The 20,373-nt window shown below is 39.9% G+C and overlaps 2 protein-coding genes across 2 annotated transcripts in view; both read left to right on the top strand.

Annotated features, from left to right (window-relative positions):
* The first annotated feature begins 956 nt into the window (after positions 1–956).
* capn2a (calpain 2, (m/II) large subunit a) lies at positions 957–8,806 on the top strand. Its single transcript, XM_076975015.1, has 22 exons — positions 957–1,042; positions 1,243–1,520; positions 1,829–1,898; positions 3,464–3,582; positions 4,175–4,308; positions 4,925–5,093; positions 5,183–5,266; positions 5,352–5,437; positions 5,581–5,649; positions 5,804–5,964; positions 6,060–6,229; positions 6,340–6,351; positions 6,521–6,732; positions 6,963–6,999; positions 7,074–7,139; positions 7,522–7,579; positions 7,676–7,740; positions 7,894–7,962; positions 8,065–8,143; positions 8,261–8,377; positions 8,470–8,528; positions 8,610–8,806. Coding segments are annotated over exons 1-22 (2,139 nt in total). The 5' UTR covers positions 957–1,041; the 3' UTR covers positions 8,634–8,806.
* Positions 8,807–8,866: 60 nt separating this feature from the next.
* The window catches only part of capn1a (calpain 1, (mu/I) large subunit a), a 30,235-nt gene continuing 18,728 nt past the window's right edge, over positions 8,867–20,373 (top strand). The window contains exons 1-5 of the mRNA XM_076975014.1: positions 8,867–9,053; positions 11,489–11,735; positions 12,399–12,468; positions 13,194–13,312; positions 13,503–13,636. Of these exons, the coding sequence (XP_076831129.1) occupies positions 11,490–11,735; positions 12,399–12,468; positions 13,194–13,312; positions 13,503–13,636 (569 nt within the window). The 5' untranslated portion in view covers positions 8,867–9,053; position 11,489. The remainder of the gene's footprint in view (positions 9,054–11,488; positions 11,736–12,398; positions 12,469–13,193; positions 13,313–13,502; positions 13,637–20,373) is intronic.

The following is a 20,373-nucleotide window of genomic DNA, read 5'->3' on the forward strand; positions in this document are numbered from 1 at the left end:
GGTCTGTGGTCCTCACCTGCAGAACCACTCCTTTATAGGGGGGTCTTGCTAATTGCCTCTCATTTCTACCTGTTGTTTATTCCATTTGCACAACAGCAGGTGAAATTGATTCACAATCAGTGTTGCTTCCTAACTGAAGTACGTTTCACAGAAGTGTGGTTGACTTGGAGTTATATTGTGTTGTTTAAGTGTTCCCTTTATTTTTTTGAGCAGTGTATATAGTTAATAAAATAACTCTACATGTGTTCATTCGTAGCTTCGATGCCTTCAGTGAATGTACAATGTAAATAGTCATGAAAATAAAGAATGAGAGGGTGTTTACAAACTTTTGGCCTGTACTGTATTTTTGTAAATGTTTGTATGATACACACATTCAAATTGGGTTTTCTGATTAAATCTACTCCGTTTGTTAAGTTAACGTATTGTTCATTAGGCTACTTGAGTAGTCTCAAACGTATTTTAGCTATAGGGTTATTTAACCTAGTTGGCTAATATGAGTCTAGTTATCCTGAGCTAAATATTGTCTATACCAAGCTTAGCCAAAAGGTATTTCATTCGTTTCATTTAGGCCTACAATTCAGTGTAACCAAATTATAAAACGAAGGAAATGGCATCGTTGCAGGGTATTCCTAATGAAGAGATTTCATAAACTGCACTTCCCTTGGCATCAGGTGATTGCTAGGCTATGTATGAATTATAGGCCTACTGTGTCTTTCGTCGAGCACTTTAAGGCAAGTTCAAAGTGAAGTGACAAGTAATGGATGTATGACGTATTCCACTTTTCTGTAACAACAATACGCCACTACACGCTGTAACACATTTGTTTGTTTTTCTGTCGTTTGTATATTAGCAGTAACGCCATCGTAACAGCGGGAGGTGAAATATCACGACTGTGGGGTAATTCCACTGTGGTATTTTTATTCAGGTTGTCTTGATATCGCATTGGGTTTCTCTCAGACCTACGCCCAAAATGGGTTATTTAGCTTAAAGCACCGTTAGGCTGTTGACTGGGCTGTCTGAGCTTCATGGAAGTTTTTAAAAAGTACGGTAACGTCCTATATTACCAAACTAACTATTCTGAAATATTCTACTTTCATTTCCTATTTCTAATTGTAACCTCAAGCCCAGTAGTCTAAATAAACAGTGGTTGTTAAGTAGCGCCACGTCTGTCAAATTTCAGAGGCGGAGTATGAAATGTCTTTTTTCCCCGCAAACAGGAACAGTTTTTCACTTAAATTCTAGTGCTACGTGTAAAGGACGTTTGGAAGGCTTCAGCTTTCACAATGTCAGGAGTAGCGTCCACACTGGCCAAGAAGAGGGCTTTGGCTGCGGGCTTCGGCACCAACTCTAATGCAGTGAAGTATTTAAATCAGAATTTTGAAACTTTGAGAAGCGAGTGCCTGAGCCGTGGGCAGCTTTTCTGCGATCCCACTTTTCCTGTTGTAGCAGAATCTTTGGGATTTAATGAACTCGGCCCACGATCACACAAAACTAGAGGCATTCAATGGAAAAGACCCGGGGTGAGTTTTATAGCTTTTTCATGTAAGCTACTTTAGATATTGTACGTGTTATATGATGCACAATCCGGCAATCTACACTACTCTAATTCACTGTCTAATTAGCAATTGAAATTTTAAGGCCGCGGTGATAAATAAAAAGATATACCGGTAACCTACTTCCATTGATAACTAATGCAGATAAAGAATAGGTTCTGAGTCTGACATATTGGTAACTTAATGAGTCACGTCGAGATAACTGTAAACCTATGATTATGTTAAACATAAGCTGTGCACATAGGTTCATTCTACATTTCTACACATTCCTGTAGGAATTGACCTCCAAACCAGACTTTATTGTTGGAGGAGCAACTCGAACTGATATCTGTCAAGGGAGCTTGGGTAAGTTCTGTAATATGCTCTAAGGTTTAACTGTTACACTGTTTTTCTTAGTTAATATCTAGGTTTGATTAGCTGGGATTAAAACACATCAACGTGGTGATGGATGGGTTTTGACTCTTGGGCACACTCAAAAGTTGCTTCTTCATGCCTGTTTATTCAGCTAACTTCAGCTTGTTCATTTGGAGTTGCAGAGTTCTGCAAAGCAGCTTTGTGACATTGTCTTTTTAAAATAGTATATAAATAAACTGAAATGAATTAAGGAAAAAGCATTGATTGGACATGTTAAAACCCACACTGCCTGGAATATTTCTATTGTGTGTTTTTAAATGAAAAGACTGTAAATAAGGACAGTACAGCAAATGCTGTTTGGTTCCATTTTAAATTTGAAATTGATTACAAAATAATTGCAAAATAAGATTATTTGCATTCAGTGTGTACTTTCATAAAATATGCACATTGTAACAGATATAAAAGGTTCATGGAAATGTTTTTTAGCATCCTGGTTCAGTTATTGTAAAAATGAATATTTGGATCAGAATTTATTTAAAAAGCAAAAGTACTTTGTAAATTTTTTTTTTACTAATGGCTTTGCAGAATGCTCTTGTGTGAAAACCTTGTCAGTTCTGATGATGGTTGTAGAACATGATGTTCCACGACCATTTCTGGCTCTTAAACACAACAGTCTTATTTATTTTACTAGTTTTATAATATTGCTGCTGCTGAGTTTCTTAAAAACATTTAGACTAAATGAAAACCAGGGTGTGACAGATCAGGCTTTTATCCTGTGACCTGAAAAAAGACTGTAGCTTTGTGAGTCATAACAATATCCAGGATGAGCCACACCGTTAAGCGTGTGTATCCGTCCCTAGTCAGCATTGGCAGTTTTGTTTCCAAAGTTTTGACTGCAGTGTGACTGAGGACTTATTTGTTCTTTAGGTGAATTATAATTGAATGCCCACAATGCAGATTCCTTTTAGCATCCTTTGTAATGGCAGCTCAAAACATTTAGTGGGAGCGTCTTGATTCGCTCATGTTTGTACATGTTCCATTATATCCTGTGTAGAATCCAAAGTGATTGCCTTTGGATGTTACAAAATCTGAAGGACAGACACATTATCTACACTTCTAGTAAAGTCTAGTAAAGTCTAGTAAAGTCTAGTAAAGTACTTGTGACTGATTTAAATGCCGTTGCTGAGAGATCTGAAGTGGTTTGTTGGGAGTGGAGCAAGGATACATATAAAATAAGATGTTTTTCTGTAAACTGAGCCCTCTTTGTAAGGCAGAGACCGCTTGCTTTAGAGAGCAGTTAGCAGTGTACTCTAAGCTCCAGACATGCTAGAAAACAAATGACTTATAGAGGAGTTATGCAACTTGCCTCTAACTGAATATGCTGAAAACATATTGGAATGCAATAGTAACTTAAAGATCTATTATTTAGATCTTCTATTATTTAATTTAAAGGAAAGAGCTGTTCCTTAAACTAGTAAGTTACATATATGATATTTTTTCAGCTGACAGGTAGTTTTATGATTCCTTCTGTGAGTGTGATTTTTCTCTGTCTTTAGGTGACTGCTGGCTCCTGGCAGCAATAGCCTCACTCACACTTAATGAAGATGTATTGTCTCGGGTGGTACCATCAGATCAAGGATTTGGGGACAACTATGCTGGCATTTTCCATTTCCAGGTACACTGACACATTTTGCAAATAAGGACGAGGCCAAAATATAAAATGTTCAAGGCATTTACAACTTTCTTCTATAAAAATATCAATCAGTTTTAAGTATTGATAGTTTTGTAATTTTTTTATTTATTTGAAGCAAGATCTCAGTGTGAAGTGTGAAGTACTGTAATAATTTAAACAATATCTATACAAGCACTATGTTAAATTGTTGCAATTAGCTTGAAAAACTGAGTATTTCACCACTGTTTAGCTTTATAGCAAACATTCAACACTCACTTGCTTCCCACATACATAATCAGTTTTGAGGTGTGGCCTTTGGAAAATGTTGGTCAGAATAGGAAGCCACACTGAGTCAGAAGAGAGGAACACCCCCTCATTCCAGAGGAAGAATGTTTCCAGTGTGTTTCAGTGATCAACCTTGTATTCCCCCTGTTTTCTCATGGACTTTATTGTTCTTATCAACTGTTAGAATGGGGAATTTTCTGTCTGTACCATAATATATTATTATGTGTTTTTTAGTTTTCAGCAAACGATGTAACACTGAAGGAAATGGTGAACTCTTCATTATATAATCCACATTCTCCACCTTCTCCAGTTCTGGCAGTTTGGGGAGTGGGTGGACGTGGTGGTTGACGACCGGCTGCCTACCAGAGATGGAGAGTTGCTGTTTGTTCATTCAGCCACAGGCTCAGAGTTCTGGAGTGCATTGCTGGAGAAGGCATATGCTAAGTGAGCTAGAATTCTGTATGAAATTATTTAACTGGGAGTATATAGCATGCTACCAGTTGATTAAAAATTCACAAACTATGCCTAATGCTTATTAATGAACTCCCACCGGATTTGTACATTTTTTGTTTTCTTTTGTTAATATAAATAAAGGAGGAAGCAATGCAAGTCTCACACTGAAGAGTTTATGAAATGAATGAGAACTAAAGCAAATAAAGTGGCACTAACTGGAACAAAAAAAGCCAATGTAACATTATCAATGACAACTGGGCATAGAAACAGAAAAAGGTTATAAAGGGAAGAACCCAGTTTCCTCATTAACCATGCTACCTGTGGGTTTAAGGTTATTGTGTTTTCTTTAAAAGCACTTTTTATTTGAACATTGTCAGCCATTATGTTGGCATTCTGATCAGTGCACTTCTATGTTTTCATCAGGTTCATTAAACTCTTTATGTTGGAGACTCTGGTTTGCTTTCTCCCTGTTTTTCTGCATGTTATACACCCATAGTGCTAATAATACAAATACTATGCATTTGTTGGCTTGTTTGTGTAAATTTGTTTTCTTTTGTCTGTCTCTCTCTCTGATCTGACTTTTATTCTACCTTCATGAATATCTAAGGCTGAATGGATGCTATGAAGCTCTCTCTGGTGGTTCTACCACTGAGGGCTTTGAAGACTTCACTGGAGGGATAGCTGAGATGTATGAACTAAGATCTGCTCCATCAAACCTGTTCCAGATCATCAAGAAGGCACTAGAGTCTGGGGCTCTTTTAGGATGCTCCATAGATGTACTAGCCTATTTATATCAGTTCATCACCTTCTAAATACTCGTGTTTTAGGGGATTCTTTCATGGTTAACTCCTTTGTGTCTCTACAGATCACAAGTGCAGCTGACTCTGAGGCCATCACCCATCAGAAGCTTGTGAAGGGACACGCTTACTCACTGACTGGGGCCACTGAGGTTGGCTGGTCTGGGGTTTTATTGTTTCTTTTTATATAAGCTCTGAGTGGTCAGGTTCTATACCCAAAGTCATTCTGTATCCAAGGTGAACTACCGTGGTCGCAGGGAGAAGCTCGTCAGGGTGCGTAATCCTTGGGGTCAGGTGGAATGGACCGGGGCCTGGAGTGACAGGTCAGAGCATATTAATTGTCTAAACACCTGATCATCACCACAACACGCATTCACTTATTCATGTTTTAGTCCAAAATAGTTTTATTATTTTAAAGTTGCTGAGGTTAGAATGATATTTTTTTACCTGCCATGTCACCATGCAGCTCTTCAGAGTGGAATAATGTGACTGCGTCTGAACGTGAGAATGTGAGAGCTGATGACGGAGAGTTCTGGTACAGTGTGACCTCGCCATTCATCGTGACACACTCAGCTGCGTTCATCCTTTCAAACAGTGTCTTTGTACATGATTGGATTTATAAACATCTAAGTAGTTTTGCTTCTTATGACCCTTATTTTTATTTAATCCACATATGTTTATGTATTCAGGATGTCGTTGTCTGACTTTATGAAACATTATTCCCGCCTGGAGATCTGCACTTTGACCCCAGACACCCTTTCGTCTGAATCTGTGAAGCACTGGAGTATGAATAAGTTTGATGGTAACTGGAGGAGGGGCTCCACAGCGGGAGGCTGCAGAAACCACCCCTGTGAGAAGCCCTACAGCATGTAGACATTGATGTTACCAATGATTGCACCAAATGTAAACAAAAGCCTTCAGTTTGACAAACAACCTCATCCACAGACACATTCTGGATGAATCCGCAGTTTAAGATTAAACTGGAAGAGGAAGATGATGATCCTGATGATGATGAGGTTGGCTGTAGTGTAGTGATTGGCCTCATCCAGAAGAACAGACGCAAGATGAGGAAATCTGGGGAAGACATGCACACCATTGGTTACGCCATCTACGAGGTGAGCACCAAGAGTTTCTGTGTGCATGAGCAATTAGTCATATAATTGTACATGTTTTATAGCAGTCAGTGTAATACGGGGCATGTGGTCTTGTGTTTGTGTCATTCCAGGTCCCTCCTCAGGTTAGCAGTTCCTGGCTGCCAGTCAACATGGAGAAGATTCCATACACATACTGAGTGCTAATTTCTAAGGCAGAAGAAACATGAACTCTCAATATTCAGTGTTCTTTGTTCCTATGTATTGATCTAGCTCAATATTTATAGTTGTTTCTTCTTCAACTTGTTGTCTCAGTTTAGCGGACAGAAGGAGGTTCACCTCAGTAAGGAATATTTCCTAACCCATGCCCAGAAAGCTCGTTCTGAGACCTTCATCAATCTGCGAGAAGTCAGCACGCGTTTCAAGCTGCCTCCTGGGGAATACCTCATTGTTCCCTCCACTTTTGAGCCACACAAGAACGGAGATTTTTGTGTGCGTGTGTTCTCAGAGAAACAGTCTGAAATGAAGTAAGAGCCTTAAAGTCTTTTTAGTAATGATGGGAATCCATTGTGTTCAATCAGTGGTCTTGTGGGCAGGTAGATCCAGTATGTTTCTTGTAAGACATAATTTATACTTCATTATATGATAAATGCTCAAACACTTTTAAATTGATTCACTTAAAAAGGGGGGTGACTGAACATTAAAAAGATCTGTTTGAATATTTAGTAGTACATGTATGCTCTGAATCTCTACGCAGGACGTGTGATGATCCTGTGCAGGCTGAATTTGATGATGTAAGTAAATACCTTTATTTTGTGTTTTTGTACTATATTTAATGCCGCTGATAGATGTGTTTGTATCCTTTCAGGAGACAGTATCAGAAGATGAAGTTGATGCTGGCTTTAGGGGTCTATTCACAAAACTGGCAGGAGAGGTAGATCAATCAATTTCAAACTCTGGAGGTGACACTGTTTAGGCATATTTAAAGTCAATCATTTTCTTTGGGACTGTTGGAATACAACAATTCAAAACAATTTTTTTTTACTTTAAATATTCCTAAACAGTGGCACCTACAGAGTCAGGTACTGTGGTCACGAGTTATCTCACTTTAATATAAAATAAAACCCTAAATACTTAAGTCTCTTTATCCATGATGCATTTTAATACATTAGAGAAACTAACATGGATTTAAAGGTAATCATATATAACTGGGTAACAGAAACTCACACCCTACAATGTAGTACCTATAAAGTACACTATAATGTACCTGTGACATGTCACATCTTTACAATCAAAGTCGTTTGATTTTTCACCAGGACATGGAGATTTCTGTGTCTGAGTTGAGGACCATATTCAATAAAATAGTCAGCAAACGTAAGACTTTGTTGATTTTGTTCCGAAGGGATAAGTGATTACAACATTGTTATTATTATGATTTAGCCATATGCTTACCAGTGTATTTCTTCACAGGGACAGATATTAAGACAAATGGCTTCAGTTTAGATACATGCAGAGTCATGGTGAACCTCATGGATGTATCCTTTGGATAATGTACCATCTTTAATAACATCCGAAAATAAGACAAGCAGTGGCTTTTGGATTCTTTGAATGTACTTTTTAATAATTTAATGTACTTATTGAATTGACATTTAACTCATGTCTTTGACTCATTCCTTGACTGAAAATAGGACAGTGGTAATGGAAAGCTAGGAATAAGTGAATTTGCCACCTTATGGAAGAAAATTCAGAAATACTTGGTAAGACTTAACAGCGAAAAGTGACATGTGTGCATAAATATTCTGGAACAAATTAACAAAACTTAGCATAGAGCATATATATGTTTGCCACGGTTCCTTTAGGCCATATACAAGAAAAATGATATGGATGGGTCTGGCACCATGAGTACACCCGAGATGCGCTTGGCTTTGAAAGAAGCAGGTGTGCGTACTACTTTTCTTTAAAGAAACCAACATTCAACCTCAGTTCAGACTTATATCATACACTTAACACCTAAATTCGACATTTGACTGATCCTTGGTGCTTTTCTTTGCACAGGCTTCACTCTGAACAACAATATTCACCAGATATTGGCTGCACGATATGGTGAGGACGACATGACCATCGACTTCGACAACTTTGTGTCTTGTGTGATACGCATGGAGATGATGTTCAGTAAGAAAGATCTCATTCTTGTCTTTTAGAAATTCATTTAATTGCATCTAATGTAAACTGTTACTGCTAATGTACTTATTTCTCTCTTGTAGAAATGTTTCAGAAGCTTGATATGGATACAAGTGGATTCATTGAGTTGGACTTAACTCAGGTAAGCATCCTTTTCTACTAGCAACTCAGTTCAGGTGTAGGCTTTCCTTTATTCAAGTATTTCATGTTCTTTTCTTTATAGTGGCTGTCATTCGCCATGGTCTAGAGGGACACGAGGAACGTTCAGACACATTTTTTTCCAGTTGACAGTTAACTTCCAATTACACTAGTACACTAACCAAAATGTGTTTATGTTTAATAATATATGTAACAATGAAAACAAACTTCTACTCATATTATTTGCTGCTGTTGGAACATAATAAATGTTGTTTTTCTATTATGAAATACGGTGTCACGTTTTCAATCAAATCAATTCACCGTGAGGCGGTTTTAATAATCCTTGTATTTGGCTGTAGCTGCAGTTAGACGTTGTTGCCTCTATCGGGCTGTGGACTCTGTGCTCTGTAGATTGAAGACCTAGCCTACTGTAGTAGTGTCCGTCTGTCACTGCAACACTTCATATTCTACAAAACAACGATTGCCCGCATTCCGTCGGCAGGAATACCCGTTACCAGGTACATCAGAGGTAAGGAAGTGATTATTGTATCTTGCTTAAGACCTGCGTTGTGATTTTGCCCAGTCTAATCGGGTCGAGCGGCGAGCTAACACCTAGCCCACTGACTAATGTCGAATAAGTGCTTCTGCTAACCGTTAAACGTTAGTCATGAACCATCAACTTTGTATGGCCACTACAATCTTTATTTCTGTTCGTTAAAGTTAACGGAGTCTTGCGTTGATGAGAGGGGTGCGCTGTAGACGTGGTTATGTGTGACATCTTTACAACACAAATGATCAAAACCACAGACTGAACAAAAAGGTTAAATAAAGGCCTGTGAGGAATACGCTTTCAACGAGACTAAAAGCTGTAATCTAGAGACATAGTCAGTCCAGACTGGGCAAAACTGGCCCTGTATTTGAAATCCCTATTTCATTTCAGTCTGCAAAAACTATAATCTAGCATATTATCTGTTACATTTATTATTGAAGAATATAACAAATGATTTCATTACATTTTGTTACTGTTGTGAGCAGTTGTCATAAGAGTTATTATAAGAGTTATAAGAAATAACATTCACTGTTACTGTCCATATTAACTTGGTTGCAGATCACATGATTGCAGGTCCCCATGAACAGCAGAATCAAGACTGGGTTTGCCAACAGCATTATAAAACAAAGATGATATTTTAGTGGTGGAGTGTGTGTTAAACTGAACACTCACTGATGGGAAACTGTGCCCAGATTTTATTCTAACCAAAATGACCATAATGCAGCAATCATCTGACAGATTTCTCTTATAAATTAGATTAAAATTTCAAAACTGATTTTAAAAACAGATATATATTTGGTTGCTTAAATTGATTTAAAAAATAAACCAGAGAATAGATATAAATTCAGCAATTGACCTTTATTAAACATACCTTGCACTCAACGACCGTACTTAATTGTGAGTGTTCTTGTGGTCGTATCTAGATCTAGGTAGTATCACCCCAGATAACAGGGAAGGGTTGGTTTAAAAACACAAGCACGAACAAACATATGTCCATTTCAGAGCTCATTTAAGTGTGTTTACATATGGAGATCTATATGGTCAGTGACCATGCTGAAATTATTTGCTCCTCTGTGGTTGATATTGTGTTCTTCAGCATGGTGAAATAAGCAGCCCTTTGTGTTTTGTGTTCTTGGGTAATTTGTTCTAATTGACAACACTACAAGGAATTCCCTGAATCAGCTGTTACACAGACACACTAGATTATTTAATAGTTCAGAAAATGTTTGTTCTGTTTGTCTATTCTTTCAGAAACTCTAGAATCTTATTTTCTGTAGATACTGAAAATTGCAGAAGGTTGTTTTATTTTTAGATTATATTGATTTTACAACATTTCCAAGCAGCACAATGGGCCTATTTTAGTTTGGTGAAGCAGGGCATGCAAATCACATTTCTAAAAATCTTTTTAAAATCTTCATTTGCAGTAAGGATTATTTTTTGGAAATGAAAATATTGCACTCCTCATCTGTTGTTGGTGCCAATCCTCCTCACCATGATTAGTCAAAACCTTATCCTCTGTATTTAACCCCTTTACTGTAATAATGCTGTAATTGATATTACCGATCAAGCTTACATATGCATTAGATGCTTCATCCCCCCCAAATTTTAACAACCCAGTGACATTGTCACATTATGAGAGGGGTTTTGACAATTTTCCAGTAAATAAATACAAAAACCAATTAAAATCTTAGTGTTGTGATGCTATGTGCTATTGTTTATGCAGTCAGAGCTAATCCAATGTATTTTAGAGGAACATGTAGCTTACTTCAGTATTTTCATCCAGTATTCAAAGCTTCATTCTAGTGCACACAGTTTGCTTGTCTTGTCTCTTGATCAAAAATGGATTGCTGTTGGTGGTTATTTATTAATTCAGAGTCCGGTGGCTTTCAGTTAATTTTCACACTATGCCAAATCCCATTCCTTTGATCCTGGCAGGGGCCCCACCTTAGTTTATTGCTTCATTAGAAAAGCAAAGGGAATTACTTAAGTACTTTAGGTACATTTATTCTAAAATTGGTAGATATGTGAGTGAATTGATATCATAGCTTTATATATTACTATAACAACTAATTTGCTTATCAAATTGATGTTTCTCCTTAGCACACAGTCACATATTTTAAAAAACATTAACATTTATTTGACCCTTGTCAGTAGTTCTTGTATAAAAGTATTTAAATGTAAAAGGCCGTTCATCTCATCTTTACAGTTTTATCTGTAATATGAAAATATATTAAAAAAAGCACATATGAGCCCACGATGCCCTGTAATGAAATAAATCAACTGGATGTTATTCATTCATAGTGAATGATTCAGTATACATTAATCCCCATTACTGCAAATGGTAGTACATCTGTTATTTATACCTTTCCCCACCCCAAAACCCCTCATGGTCAGTCCTATTTTTGTCTTCCTAGCATGTTCTCATATGGAGGGATCTCGGCACACATCAGTGCTAGCAGGCTAAAGGCAGATGGGAAGGGTTCATATGAGCAGGCTGTCCACTTCCAAAACCAGGTCTTTGAGGACCTCAGGCAGGAGTGTGTGGAGGGGGGATACTTGTTTGAAGACCCCTGCTTCCCTGCTGAACCATCCTCACTGGGGTTCAAGGAGCTTGGAGCCTACTCCTCTAAAACCCGTGGAGTGGAGTGGCTGAGGCCTACAGTGAGTTGGAGTGTGTGTGTGTGTGTGTGTGTGTGTGTGTGTGTGTGTGTGTGTGTGTGTGTGTGTGTGTGTGTGTGTGTGTAAATTTTAAAAAATATTTTAAAATGTTTTAGAATTTAGACTATTAATTTTAGGTAAAAAATAAACAGATCAGTGTCCATTTGTGAAATGCAAAGGAGTCTTACTGAAAAATACCAAGAAACATGTTCCCCAGGTGCTGAGCAGTTTGTGTAGACCACAGCAACTGTAGAAGCACTGGCCTATATTAGCATGCTAGCCATGCACAAGCTATGGCTACACAACACTAGCATTCCACTTGACCCAACCCAGCCCAGTTGGAGTTTAGAGTGGGAGGTGCTGCATGCCTCTTCAAGCAGAATAAGACCAGCCCTCCCCCTCACTGTTTATACTACAGCTGTTGTCTTCATGTGGCAGAGCTGTGTACAGTCCATGCTGGGCCTTAAATCTTAGCTTATATTTTATATGAGAATTTAAAAGCATTAATATTTGTTTTAGAGTTCAGTATTATATAGCATATGTATCTATTCTGTTTTAGATCTAGCAATGGTGAACTGGCTCTGTCTGACTTGTGTTGGTTATTTTGAAATCGCTGTTTGTGTTAACTTTTTTATGTGAACTTGTCTTCTTTCATTTCTCTATTAGGAGTTATGTGGTGATCCTCAGTTCATTCTGGGAGGAGCCACGAGGACAGATATCTGTCAGGGAGCTCTTGGTATGTTCCTGCTGGTTCTTTAGCTGATTGAAGATTGAAAAGATCAATTTTTAAACTAACTATGCATAGTACATTATAGTTTAACTAGGAATGGATTTCTAAAACATAAGATAATAGGAGTGGCAGTGACTCACAGTTGCACTAGAGTATTTCAGTGCCAGTTCAGCTCCCACCCCCTCTCACTGGCCTGAAGAAGTTCATGTCTTCCGTCTGCATAGAGCCCCGCCAACTTATCTTAGATTTGTGTGACAAGATTTTATGATCATATGCAAGCAACACACCCACACCCACATGTTTTTACAACCAAATAGAATGAAACTCAGTTGCACTCCACCAGCCACACACATTAACCTCATTTTGTCAGTTCTGTTTTTGTGGAAAATTCTTTTTTGGCACCAAGGCTGGGATAGTAAACAGCAGTGGTCTCTTGCTACAGTGACTCACACAGGCCTCACTGTGATTCTTCATACCAAGAAATAACTCTCTTTCCTGTTGTAGTCCCCCTGCTGCTTACATTTGGTACTGACGTTGCTCATTTGTATCATATCTTATTTTAGAGTTTGGTTATTTGTCCTCAGTAATTTACCTTTTTATCCTAATTTCTAAAGAGCAGTCTGAATTAGCTGTGTGTATGAAATGTGCTATGCAGTTAAACTTGAATTCATATGTATTTCATATGTCAGTTTTGTTGGTACTGACCTTTAGCTTCTGCTTTGTCCCATTAGGTGATTGCTGGCTTTTGGCTGCTATTGCATCTTTGACTCTTAATGAAAAACTGCTCCACAGGGTGGTGCCTCATGGCCAGAGCTTCCATGAGGACTATGCTGGAATTTTCCATTTTCAGGTACTACTGTGATCTTAATAGTGTCTGCCAAACAGACATAGGTGGAAATGAATCACGCAAACGAATAATTAAATAAATGATGCTGTGTACTGTTCTTGTAGGTTTTGTACTTAATCTACAAATGACTGTTCTCCATAATTGCATATATAGATACCAAAGTGCTAATAGTGTTTCATCTTTTGTGCTTAAGTTCTGGCAGTTTGGAGAGTGGGTGGACATTGTGATCGATGACCGGCTGCCTGTCAAAGATGGAGAGCTTGTGTTTGTGCACTCTGTAGAGGGAAATGAGTTCTGGAGCGCCTTGATTGAAAAGGCTTACGCAAAGTATGTTTTCTCACATTTCTGTTTTTTTCTTAATCTCATCCACATAAATAAATTAGAGGTTTATGCAGCAAGCTACAGGAGGTGAATGAATTAATTCTGACTAATCAAAATGCATAATTAAATCAGCAATAGTCAGTGAAGCAGTATAGTCAGTGAAGTAGTATAATCAGTGAAGCAATATAGTCAGTGATGTAGTATAGTCAGTGAAGAAGTATAATCAGTGAAGTAGTATAGTCAGTGAAGTACTATAGTCAGTTAAATAGTATAATCAGTGAAGTAGTATAGTCAGTGAAGCAGTATAGTCAGTGAAGTAGTATAGTCAGTGAAATAGTATAATCAGTGAAGTAGTATAATCAGTGAAGTAGTATTGTCAGTGAAGCAGTATAGTCAGTGAAGTAGTATAATTAGTGAAGTAGTATAGTCAGTGAAGCAGTATTGTCAGTGAAGTAGTATAGTCAGTGAAGTAGTATAGTCAGTGAAGCAGTATAGTCAGTGAAGTAGTATAGTCAGTGAAGTAGTATAGTCAGTGAAATAGTATTATCAGTGAAGTAGTATAGTCAGTGAAGCAGTATAGTCAGTGAAGTAGTATAATTAGTGAAGTAGTATAGTCAGTGAAGTAGTATAGTCAGTGAAGCAGTATATTCAGTGAAGTAGTATAGTCAGTGAAGCAGTATAGTCAGTGAAGTAGTATAATCAGTGAAGCAGTATAGTCAGTGAAGTAGTATAATCAGTGAAGCAGTATATTCATTGAAGCAGTATAGTCAGTGAAGCAGTATAGTCAGTGAAGCAGTATAGTCAGTGAAGCAGTATAGTCAGTAAAGTAGTATATTCAGTGAAGTAGTATATTCAGTGAAGCAGTATATTCAGTGAAGCAGTATAGTCAGTGAAGTAGTATAATCAGTGAAGTAGTATAATCAGTGAAGTAGTATAGTCAGTGAAGCAGTATATTCATTGAAGTAGTATAGTCAGTGAAGTAGTATAGTCAGCGAAGCAGTATAGTCAGCGAAGCAGTATAGTCAGTGAAGTAGTATAATCAGTGAAGTAGTATAGTCAGTGAAGTAGTATAATCAGTGAAGTAGTATAATCAGTGAAGTAGTATAGTCAGTGAAGTAGTATAGTCAGTGAAGTAGTATAGTCAGTGAATCAGACAGGTGCGGTAGGAGCATTCAAATAAATAAGCATAACCAAACACACAACTGTTAAAACCTTGGATCAAAATGTTAGGAATGAACAAAACAGGTAACAAGTCTTTAAAATGCACACATCCAAATGCATAATCTGCAGAGATTTCAGATATGTATAAATTTTAAGTGTGATTGAGTTTTATGCACAGGTCTTAATGAGACCATCACTGAGGTGCAGGTTAAAAGCAGGTGTCTATGGGGTTGAGCTGGAGTTGAACCTGGAGTGGTATCCATTCATTTCTAAAACCAAGCATAGACAAACATGCATTCTAAGAGTATTTTAATATACATAGACACTGCTCAAAAATGCAGTGAAATGCGTTGAGAACAAAATAACATTAAAATGATCAATGTAAATCATCATTATCCCATAGAGGTCTGGAATCATACTCAAAATCAAAAATCTAATTCAGTGGAAATCCCTCAAGACAAGTGAGGCTCAGTAGTGTGTGTGGCCTTCATGTGTCTGTATGACCTTCTTACAACACCTTGGATTGGTCCTGATGAGGCGGCAGATGTTCTCCTGAGGAATCTCCTTCCAGACCTGGATTAAAGTGTGGTGCCCCTAAAAACGTCCCCACATTATTTTGGGTTTTGTAATATTTAAGCATTTTTTTACATACAGTTTATACTCTCTTCAGGGAAACAAGTGAGCAAATTATATTTTGTTTGCATTTTGGCGTATTAATCTGCCTGTATTGAGTTCTGTCCTGATATGAATGGGAGAGAGATAGTGGCGAAGCGGAACCTTTGTGTAGTGAGCGTTGCGCTGGATTGGTCTGGGGGCGGACCTTCCGTCTGCCTCAGATGCAGTCTGGATGTTAACGGCAGTACTTCAGTCATCATTGCTCTCTCCTGTTCTACTATTCTTCAGGTCAGTACCCGGTAAAATCACACCAAAACTATTTAGTAAGGTGCTTATCTCTTACTTTAGCAGGGGGTGACACGGTGATAGAGTTTGTGCGCTTTTCTGCTAATGGTTACAAGTTTAGTTAGCCGAGGTTGAGATCGACAGAATGCTAGCCCGCCACTGGGGAAGCCCTGTGGAATTAGGTGAATGGGAGGCAGTAATATCTTAACAACTCTGGTTTCAGGAGTTTTGTTTTGTTTGCTTGAATAAAATTCAGTGTGTTAATTTGTGATTCATAAAGTAACTTTAGGGTTCGAGAGCAAAGTTTAACTGAATTTATTGAGAGAGAAATTGTTCTCGTGTAACGTTCTGCGCGACACAGAACATGGAGGCGGACACAAACGCTGAGGAGAGCGAGATTTATTAATCGGAATTCCATAAGCAGAGTTGTAATAACGGGCAGGGGTCATATCAGGTAGGCAGTCCGAACAAGAAATGTACACAGGCATGACGACACAATAAAACGAATGAGGCAGGGAACAAGAACAAGGAGTAAAACAACGGAGAACGTAAATACCAGATAGCAGCAATGACAAGGGACAGGTAGAACAAATATCCGACGACATGGGAGACACAGGGACTATAAATACACAGGACTGGGCTAGGACCAGGTGACAACACTGATGACAAGGGCGTGGCAGACGAGGGGAAACCAGGGCAACAGACAAGCTGGGCGGGATCAAGGAGCAGGGAACAACACAGACATGAGAGAACAGGGAAACCAGAGTGACAGCTAGGAGAGGGCAGAACCCCCCCTCAAACGTGCCACTCTGGGGCATGCAAAGGCAGACAGGACAGGGGAACAGACTAAAACAAGACAGGGAACCACGGGGCAAGGCGAGGGACTGGCATAGAGGACATAGGACGGGACGTTACAGGACAGACTGGAGGGACAGAACTCAGAAAGACGGGGCATGGAAACTGGGGCATGGCAGGGAGAGGAGACGGGGAGACTGGCCAGGAGCTGGGCCAGGGCATGGCATTATAGGCAGGGCCAGGGCGAGGTACGGGAGCAGGGCCAGACGAGACAGGACTGGGAGCAGACACAGGAGGAAATAATAACCTGGACGACGGACACAGACACAGGAACGAAGCGTGTCACAATCTGGGGAACAGACTCGGTGACAGGAACAGAGACAACACCACTGGACACAGACACGGGAACAGGAATACAGACCTTGACGGACACAACCACGGGGACAGGAACCAATACAAAACCAGGGACAGGACTGGGGAGCAAGGGGAACGCGGGCAATGAAACAGGACCAAGGGGTGGAGTAGACAGTACATTAAGTCCATGCCCACTAGAGGGCAGCAAAGTGTCCGGGGAAACAGGCGGGGCCGGCAGACGGGCAGCAGGAACAGGCGGGGCCAGCAGACAGGCAGCGGGAACAGGCGTGGCCAGCAGACGGGCATTGGCAACAGGCATGGCCGGCAGATGGGCAGCGGGAACAGGAATTGGCGACGACCCCCTCTGGGTCATGGAGACAGGAACTGGCGATGACCCCTTCCAGGGGAACAGGAGGCATGATAGACCCCTTCCGGGTCGCGGGAACAGGAGGCGTGGTAGACCCCTTCCGGGTCATGGGAACAGGCCGCTGAAGCGAGGAGATGTGCTCAGGGGGCGGAGCCGCCATATTGATGTTCTCGGGGGGGGCGAAGCCGCCAAGCCGAAGTCCTCGGGGGGCGGGACCACCAAGCCGACGTCCTCGGGGGCGGGACTGCCAAGCCGACATCCTCGGGGGCAGAGCCGCCATACTGACGTCCTCGGGGGCCGGAGCCACCACACTGACGTCCGCGGGGGGTGGAGCCACCACACTGACATCCTCTGCTATTCAAAAAGTTTCACTGAACACGTGGGGGTGGTGCGTAAAGTTCTCCGAGCTCTCCAAAAACATGGGGTCAAGCTACGCCCAACCTAGTGTGAGCTTTTCAAAGCGGAGGTAAGATACGTGGGTAGACTAGTTTCAGAAAAGGGAGTCTGAGTCGACCCAAAGGACTACGAAGCTGTCAAGTCACGCAGTCAGAAGAAACCAACAAGTGTGGGTGAGTTAAGAAAACTGCTTGGATTCTTGAGCTATATCCAGTCCCACCAGGATTTCGCGGGCCTTTTTTGTGATTGTTGCGGGCTAAAATGTTTGATGTTGCGGGTGTTTTTCAAAAAAATTGCGATGCAAGTTGCGGTGTGTTTTTGCTTTTTTGTGATTACATTGCAATAGGGAGTAAATGTTGTATGGTTTCCTCTATTTAGTAGTCCATTTGAATTATCTATTTACCTATTTATTTCAGGGTTGCCAACTTTTCAAGATCGCTTGGAGTGAGATTTGAACCTGGAGGTGGTGGCGAGTGTAAATTGTTGACGGGGTTAATTAAGTATTATATCGCGATCGATCGCCAGTGGTTGGCGCCAGAGCTAACTGAATCATAGATGTGGATCAGAGATAAATAAACTAGATTTTTTTTTTCGGCGTGAGAAATCAGATGTGTGACGTGAGAGCGTGTGAAGACAGTCAAATGCATGTGTCTCACGCTGAATGCATGTCAGTTGGCAACCCTGTTATTTATCCATGTATTTATTGTCCATTTATTTATTTATTTATTTATTTGGATCTCCCTATGGGTATTATGCTTCTTATCCTGTGTTTTACCCCTGGTTTTAACACTTCAAGCAATGATTTTATTTCTCTTACTCTATGTGGTAGGGGTGACCTGCAATAGTCGCTGATTCGACTATAGTCGACTATACCCCCTAGTCGACTATGAACGTCATAGTCGAATGTACCATTCTAACTGCATGGAGGTTCCCAAGGATGCTGCTAAGCATTAGTTGTTACATGCAATGTCTTTGTTTTCGTTATATATAGCCTTTTGTCAAATAAAATCATCCTAATTTCTGTTAATAAATATTAAAAAATTATGTCTGCGCATTAACAATAGGCATATTCCTTACTACACATTAATAAATCACACCCTGCTGTTGCACAATCCAAATGAGCGGAGCTGAACACGCTACACGATAGTCAGCATCTACTAAAAAACTTCAAAAGTATTTTGAAAAAGATAAAGATGAATCAAACAAGGTAAAGTGCAAGTTATGTCATCAACGTCTTTCATTTCGCACGACAACAACCAACATGGCATACCATTTAAAACGCGTAAGGCGGAAAAAACAGTTCAGCCGTTTGTCGTTTCGGTCGTGTCGTCTCGTCTCGTCGCGGTGCGTCTCGACAAGTAGGCCTATAGACATTTTTTGTTGTTTGCTTTTAAACCCCGTTACTTGAACCTTTCCTTATATTTTTTTTGCTGTTGTGTGTCAATTTGTTAATATTTTCAGGCAGGCATATTTTATTTAAAATATTTTTGACATTTTGCAGAGTGCCTGTCTGACAGTTCGATATGCGCAATGCGCACTGATGGTTAATGTTCTCTAACGTTTCATAAAAAATAAACAAGTAAATAAATAAAAGCTGAATAAAGCCAACCTACCGTGTTTATTCATTTATCTGAGTGTTTTAGGTTTTTACTTTGAAGAGGAAAAAAGTCCTGAATGAGAACAGGATCCCGTTAAAGATGCTTTAAATAAAAAAAATAAAAATAAACCTGATTCGACTATTAGTCGACTAAAGGGAAAAGCTGACGAATCAGATTCGACTATGAAAATCCTTAGTTGAATACACCCCTACTATGTGGTATGAATAGTTTGCGCAGGAATGATCCCTCTCAAGTTTTTGTATGCCCCGCCCCCTGAAACACAGGTCTTGGGACAGAGAATGCACAATGATCCTGTTATGGTGACGGCTCCGGACCCTTCCCTGTGGGCGTGCCGCTACATTGTCTGCGTGTCGTTATGTCCATGTTTGTACTTCCGTGGGTGTGGGTTGTCTGTGAACGTGTTCGTAGTCGCACCTGTGCCTTGTCTCAAGGTCACGAGGGTCTGTGTAATTCACCTATTTAATGTGCGTTTGCGCAGTGTCTTGTGCACTCGCACTCATCCAACGCACGGAGCTCACGTCTTTTTTGTTGGAATAAAAGTTGCATGTTCACCGCTAGACGCTCATCGTGTCTCCTCCTTCCTCCAGCACGACAGCATTACAGATCCCTCTCACTTTCTTGAAATGATCCCTTGAAGTGCAACAGCTCGGTGGCAGAAATGGACTTTCCGTCTCTTAAAAGTCTATGAAAAATCACTTGGGCTGGATGGGCTGGTACTAGAAATGTTAAACTTGTTGGAAATACATGTATGAACCCATCATTGTGAAACAATAAAACACTGAAAACAAAAAAAAAAACAGTTTGCCACCGCTTTCATGTAGTGTACCGGGATATTGCTTTTCCCGATCTTTTGCTGTTATTTTTGTCGGCAAGTGTGAAACGTTCGCCTCGCTCATGCTGCTTTCAGTCTGCTCCTCTTGAACGTATACACGGAAGTAAAGTGGGAGTTTGTCGACGTCACATCAAGACGACATCAGTGATTGGTCAAATTTGCAGGAAAGTTGTGGTGATTGGCTAAAGTTGCAACACCGCCCTGAATTCGCGGGGTTTGCTTGAATTTGCGTTGAAGTTGCAAATTGCAACATCGCGAAATTCTGGAGGGTCTGTATTATTGGACCTACATTCAAGACTTTTCTAGGATTGCCAAACCC

Source organism: Brachyhypopomus gauderio, chromosome 15 (assembly GCF_052324685.1).
Source record: "Brachyhypopomus gauderio isolate BG-103 chromosome 15, BGAUD_0.2, whole genome shotgun sequence".
Classification (NCBI taxonomy): Eukaryota; Metazoa; Chordata; class Actinopteri; order Gymnotiformes; family Hypopomidae; genus Brachyhypopomus; species Brachyhypopomus gauderio.